This window comes from Alosa sapidissima, chromosome 19 (assembly GCF_018492685.1).
Source record: "Alosa sapidissima isolate fAloSap1 chromosome 19, fAloSap1.pri, whole genome shotgun sequence".
NCBI lineage: Eukaryota > Metazoa > Chordata > Actinopteri > Clupeiformes > Clupeidae > Alosa > Alosa sapidissima.
In genome coordinates this window covers 11,398,416-11,405,491 of record NC_055975.1, presented here as the reverse complement: position 1 = coordinate 11,405,491, position 7,076 = coordinate 11,398,416, and the positions used below count along the sequence as shown (strand labels likewise).

At 47.3% G+C, this 7,076-nt stretch overlaps 1 protein-coding gene across 1 annotated transcript; it reads right to left on the bottom strand.

Annotated features, from left to right (window-relative positions):
- Nucleotides 1-268: 268 nt before the first annotated feature.
- On the bottom strand, nt 269-6,152 carry LOC121693691. Its single transcript, XM_042073287.1, has 2 exons — nt 967-6,152; nt 269-690 (listed from the first exon to the last, which is right to left on the bottom strand). The coding sequence occupies exon 1, from the start codon at nt 6,145-6,147 to the stop codon at nt 1,519-1,521; it is 4,629 nt and encodes a 1,542-aa protein (XP_041929221.1). The 5' UTR covers nt 6,148-6,152; the 3' UTR covers nt 269-690; nt 967-1,518.
- Between the last annotated feature and the right edge of the window lie 924 nt (nt 6,153-7,076).

Here is a 7,076-nt window from a genome sequence, read left to right as displayed (position 1 = left end):
TCCTAATCTGGAAAATGTTACGTTTTTTCCGGCCACCGGTTCATTAATAGTCTACCATTCATTTGTGCCGCAAATGATCAGACGTGTGACAGAAGCATGGGCATAGCCTGTAACTTCGCTGATCCGCGGATAGCAATCTCATCGGAGAGGAGGCCCTAACGCTGCAGATAACAGACAGAGAAAGGCACAGCACACAGTTGCATGTAGTGTAGCTGTAGCCGGCGACTACTGCGTTGTGTTCAGGTGCACTGATGACAGGACGCTGACATTCCTTAGGCACTTTATTCTGAATAAATCAAATAAGAGCACGGATGTGGTTTTTCTCCATACATATAAACAGTAGCCTCCCCTCAGTCTATGGTAAACAGACTGACCGTTGAATTGCATTCATTCAAAAAGCATAAAACAAAATACAATAAAGAATTACTATGGAAAATAAATGTTCGCATTAGGCTGTTTTTTCTCCGATCACATTGCATGTTCTTCTTAGGAAATATATCTTAAATCTAACCTGTTCACACATAGGCTACAACATAAATACATACAGGACTACACCACAATGATTAGATCTTCTTACATAATACATGTAAATGAACATCACATTTGCTAAACATGGTAATGGGAGTACATACCTGAATAAATCAAATAAGAGCACGGATGTGGTTTTTCTCCATACATATAAACAGTAGCCTATACAAAAAAGAGAAAAGCTGAAGCATATAGGCTATCCTGCATGAAGACAAAATGGCGAGAGCTAACAACACACACACGCATAAAACAACGTGGTTAGCTAGTTAGCTATTTCAAACATCTCATTATTCACTTCGGATATACATTAAGGAACACAAAACCACTCATCCCATATGCCCTTGCAATAATATACATGAAGAAATCAAAACCTGTGCTTGAGCTGACGTTAAAACACATTAATTATGTCTTAATGATCACATCGCATATAATACGTACCTCCCCTCAGTCAATGGTAAACAGACTGACGAGCGAACGCGATGTCATTCACTTAATACACTCTTCCCACAGAGGGCGCTGTTACACAAAATAATATAACTCCCAATACCAAAGCTAATTTTATACAAGGCAGAACAAGGATTTTGGAGAAATAAAACATATTGACCTGAACCAAACGCAATTGAAAACAAAAAAAGACTTACACATTTTCTCATATCTGTTACATTCACCCCTCTTTAATTTCACCAAAATCCTGAACACAGAGGGTTAATTCACTAGGAATAAATCATTAATACAAAACATAATGTTCACATTCACATGATCCGAAGTAACCCTGGAAATCTAATTCCTCACACAGCATATCAAGCTACTTACGAGGTAAGTTCAAAGAAAACAGCAGTTGATCAGGCTACTATCTCTTTTAGTAAATATGGTGCCTTTTACACCATATACAATCATGGCACTCTCCCCTCCAATATGAACACCCTATCAGAATGTATGCACTAAACAAAAACTTAACACAATACTCAGATTTTTAATTCATCACTCTGTCTAAAATAGGCTGAGCAAAGACAGTGATCTTCTATTGACCCCTTCAACAAAACCCTTGGTGAGTGGTTTTTGCACCATGTTCTCTATCAAGCGATTGACTGCCTTAACAACCCTACCAGTACGTGTCCTGACTACCTGTCTCTCAGGCCCTTGTGCTTGTGTGGGTGTCTGACTATCAGTCATTGTAACAGGTGAGGTGATGTTTGGGGATTCCGTCTCGCCTAAGTCAGGAGCTGCAGTCGGAGAGTCAGAGTCAGTGTCAGTCAGGTGTGAGTCAGGGGGCACACTGGAACCAGGTAAGTCTCTCACAGGTGAGTATTCGTTTTCCCCTTGACCTCTGACCTCATCAGACTGGGTTCTTGTCGATGTCCGTTGAACAAAGTCTCTGGACAGAGAGTGGGGTATCTCATTCTCCATTTCAGACTCATCAGCTTCAACTTCAAACTCAGACTCGACATCAGATGACGCATTTAACCATGAGCAGGTACGGTCCTCAGAAGCGTCTACTGCCAGGCCACTCAAGGCATCAACAGAGGAAGGCTGGAACTCACTGACCACATCCGAGGCATCTTCATCCAGCTCCTCTCCGCTTTGTTCTGGGACAGGTAAGAAGCTCACGTCCAACATTAGATTCCGATGAACGACTTTGGTTTTCCCACTCTCATCCCTGACTTTGTAAACGTGAGTCTGAGGATTCCGGTCTATGATGGTATACATGGTGGGCTCCCACTTGTCCGCTAGCTTCCTCTTCCCTCTTTCCGCTTTATTGGCAAGCAAAACTCGGTCGCCAACGTTCAAGTGGGTTCCACGTACTCTCTTGTTATAGCCATCAGCCTGATGTTGCTGTTCTTTCCTCGCATGCTGCTGAGCTATGCCGGCAGCCACATGAAGGTTCGCCATCAGCTTCTCTGCATAGGTCTTATAATTCACCACGACTGGATCCTTCAAGACTTGTTTGAAGACCATATCTACCGGGAGTCGGGGAACTCGACCGTACATCAAGTAGAATGGAGGATATCCAGTCGTTTCATGAATGGTGGCATTATATGCAAAGGTCAAAGTCTGTATCTGTTGGGCCCAGTGTTGTTTGGCTGCCAGCGGTAGGGCACGCAACATACTGCCAAGCGTCCTGTTGAACCTTTCGGTTTGCCCATTTCCCATGGGATGGTATGCCGTGGTGTGTGTTTTCGTAATTCCTGTGAGGCTGAGGAGTTCGGATATGAGTTTACTTTCAAAATTGGCTCCCCGATCGGAATGTACTCGCCCTGGAAAACCATAGATGCAGAACACGTTATCCCATAACTTCTTCGCTATTTGCTTTGCAGTTTGGTTGACACAGGGGAACGCATGAGCCAATTTTGTGAAGTGGTCTGTTATGACCAATACATCCACAGATCTTTGCTTACTGTCCTCAGCACTCCAAAAATCAATGCACACCAGTTCCATGGGTGCCGAAGTGCGAATGCTCTCCAAGGGAGCTCGAGCAGCTGGTTCAGGGGTTTTTGCAAGGATACAGCGTTGGCAGCATTTCACATATTCCTTGATGTCTCCTCCCATTTGCGGCCAGAAGAAACGCTGTCGGGCGAGGTGTGCTGTTCTAGCCTGCCCTTGATGTCCAGCGAGGTCATGCACACCAGCGAGAGCCTTGGCCTTCAAGCTAACAGGCAGCACAAACTGATACCTCTTCTCTCTGCTCAAAGGGTCTTTGGTTACCCTATATAAGACTCCGTCCAGGACTTTAAGATGATGCCACTGTTTGCACAGTGTCTGGGCCGTAGGAGCTAACCTACTTCTCCTTCGCCTAGGTGGTGGCTCACCCCTCTGAACGAGTGGCAGGACCTCCCTGATAACTGGATCAGTTTCCTGGCTGTGCCTTAGCTCGCCGATAGACAGGCCTGGAGGTGCATCCTGTTCTGGGGGCACCGCCTGGGAAAGAGCGTTGAGAAACTGTGTTGCTCTTATCTCTGCTCCCCTTTCCCACTCTACGTGAGCTTCACAAGTAGATCTCACATGCAAGGGTTCTTGACTGCCAGCCAGCCTGTCTCGAGCGGTGCCCATGGTTACACAACAGCCTGCATCGTGTGCCTGGAGACACTGGATCTTGCACCGAAAGAGATCCTGGACTTTTTCCTCCTTGGTTCCCTCTGCTTCAGCCAAAAGACTTTTATATGGCTCGCTGATCAACCTCTGACTCACTGACTTAGCAAAAGGATCTCTACTTAGGGCATCTGCCACGATGTTCTTTATCCCAGGGATGTGTTTGATACTGAAAGTGTATGGGGAAAGTTTTGCCACCCACCTTTGTTCACAAGCGTCAAGTTTTGGTTTGGTCATTATATAAGTTAAAGGATTATTGTCGGTCCACACTGTAAAAGTGTGGCCCTTCAACCAGTGGCTGAACTTTTCACAAACACTCCATTTGAGCGCCAAGAATTCTAGGCGGTGGGCAGGATACCTCTTTTGTGAGCCAGTGAGGGTCTTGCTGGCAAAGGCGATCGGGCGTGCCTTCGTTTCTCCTTCTGGTATCTGGGACAGAACTGCCCCAAGACCATCAAGAGATGCGTCAATGGACAGAACCAAGGGCTTAGAGAAGTCTGGATGGGTGAGGACTGCACAGTTCAGGAGCTTCTCCTTAAGGCTGGCGAAGGCAGTGTCGCAGTCAAGGGTCCAGTCTGCAGGTTTGAGCTTTCTGTAGACTCCTGGATTCTGACTGTACTTTCCAGCCTTTCCTCTCCGTTTCTGGCCAGCTGTGAGGGCAAACAGGGGTTTTGCGATGGAAGAGCAATTTGGTATAAAATGCTGATAATAAAATACCATCCCCAGGAACGACTTGACTCTGTGGACTGAAGGAGTGCAGCTATCATATTCCATCAAGTCCCTCTTCGACATTTTGGCGATGACCTCAACCTTCTCCGGGTCAACAGCAACACCGTCACCGTCAACAATGTGTCCGAGGAACTTCACGGACTTCCGCAACAGATGGCACTTTTTCGGACTCAACTTCAGGTTGTGCTCCCGCAGCCTCTGAAAAACAACTTCCAACCTGCTGAGGGCCTGCTGTTCATTGGGGGCAAAAATCAGATCATCTAAATAGCACAGAAGACTGCTGAAGTTAAGATCACCAAAGATACTCAACATCATCCTCATGAAGGACGCTGGACTGTTGCAAAGCCCCTGCGGCATCCTGTTATACTCGTGCAGGCCTAGTGGTGTTGTAAAGGCGGTATACCTTTTGTCCTCTTCATGCATGGGCAGGTTATAAAAACCAGACGTGAGGTCCATGGTGCTGAAGACAGTGTTACCGCCAAGAGCAGCCAAGCAGTCTGATTGATGGGGCAAAGGATGAGCATCCTTGATGGTTCTCGCATTCAGCCATCGAAAATCTGTGCATATACGAAGATCGCCGTTTTTCTTCCAAACCATCACGAGTGGGGAGGCATATTCACTCATTGATTTACGTATGATTCCCTGCTCTTCCATCTCGGTGAGAACCTGGCGCAGCTTTTGATAGTGGGCTGGCGGCACTCTACGATACGGAAGACGGAAGGGACGGTCGTCAGTGAGGCGGATTCTATGTACAAAGCCCTTGGCTTCCCCACAGTCTAGATGGTGCTTTGAGAATACATCCTGATATTTTTCCAGCAATGTCACAAGTTGGAGCTTGGTGGAGGGGCTCGCTTCACAATGATCAATGTCGACATTTCCCAGACCAGACTTCTGAAGCCTGTCTTTCAAATCAGTGTTGTCATCCTGTTTCACATGAGTCACTTTAGCAGAGCCAGCATCACTCTGAAAGGAACCCTGGAACAGCGGGAAGTCTTCAGCTGCAACACAAGTAGACACGTCTGCGAGCTTGCTGTTCTTTCTCAGGGTGAGTGGTTTATCAGAGATGTTGGTGATTTTCATGGGAGTCCAGCCATCTCCCCACAGCGGCGTTACAACTTTCCCCACCATGATGCCCCGAGGCACACACCTAGAGGTGGTGGGCTCGACCACAACTGTGCTCCCAGGTGACTTGGGCACATTACTGGGCAGTCTACCCCACAGCAGGTACTCTTGTTTGGGAAGAAGAGTCACCGCCTGGGTTAGTTTCACTGTCCCTACTTTTTCCGGCACATCTTCACCCCTCCATCTCGTGAGGCTTGCCATCATCTCCAAAAACTGTTCACCGTCTGAAGACCCTTTTGTGTTGCGCGAGATAAGTGTCCAGTAACTGTTCTCATTTTTCAGCTGATGCAGCACGTATTTCAACATATTGGTGCCTACTATGACGTCATCCCTCTGACCAGTGACTACCAGGACTGGGACCATGCACTTCACCCCATACAGACTCAGCTCCATGTCATACATGCACTTGGGGCTCACCCGTACTCCTCCACAGCCAACTAGGATGATGCGCTGCGGGAGTTCTTGCTGTTGGGTCAAGACGCTATCTGATAGCAGTCTCTGCTCTGCCTCTTCACTTATCGTGCAGGCCATTGACCCTGTATCGAGGAGCCCTTGCAACTGAGCACGGCCATTAACTGTCACTGGTGCGTGAAATAACTCGCTGAACGTCTCCACTGTGTGAATATTCTGAACAATTATTGTGCAATTATCTGACATTGCTTTACAAACATTGACATACATCTCCTTTAATTCTTCACTTTCTTCAAGGGTTGATGCTTTAACGCTCACACATCCCCTCTCCGTATGTGAGCCATCTAGTTTAAACTGGCTCCGCCTTGCTCAGGTTTAGGCTGTTCTTGTGCTGACTGTGGCTGGGTGTTAATTCTTGGCCGGCGCTGTTGGCACTCTCTCTTCCAGTGGCCGGGCTTGTAACAGCCCATACAGAGGTTCGCCTGTCTACAGTGCGCAGTAGTTGAGTGTTCAGCAGACTGACAGACTCTACATCTACTCTGAACTATGGCTGCTGGCCCCCTGCTCGGTGGCACGACTGCTGCTGTCTGGGCATTCTGCTCCAGCACACGGTTCAGCAAGCCAATGAGAGACTGGATGCAGGCGCTCTCGGTCTGAGAAGAGGATGGTGGTTCAATTGGCTTCGGGTAGCAGGTAAGGTCTGTAGTGTTATTAGCAGTGACTGTCTCTATTGCTGGTGTCTGAACATGTACACCAATGTTCTTTGGCCGGTAAGACTTGGCTTGAGACATTGTTCTGGCCTCTCTGTGATGTTCAATGAGGTGTTCCTGAATTTCATTTGCTGTCCATTTCTCTGCTGTTTTGCACTTTAGGACACTTGCAAGAGCGGGGTCAGGACAGTGCTTCACCAGCATCATTGTGACTTCATGAGAGGGGTCCTCAACGTTTCGCCCCTGTCTTCTCAGGCACTCATCCGCAACATCCACAGCCTTATTTAAGCGTATCCAATAGTCCATGGGACTTTCTCCGGCCGAAGGAAGCGTGTTATAAAAATCTGCTAACGGCATCGAGGAGTAGGTTACCTCACTGAAATGCTGTTTCAGAATATCAAAGACAAGCTTGGAGTTTTCAGCTGGCTGCAGCGATGGCATGCTGCGCAGGGTAACTTTAACGATGTCTCTAGCCTTTCCCATTAGTCT

Excerpts from the sequence above, each read along its gene's own strand:
- LOC121693691 (XM_042073287.1), bottom strand. The coding sequence starts at position 6,147 with ATGTATGTCAATGTTTGTAAAGCAATGTCAGATAATTGCACAATAATT.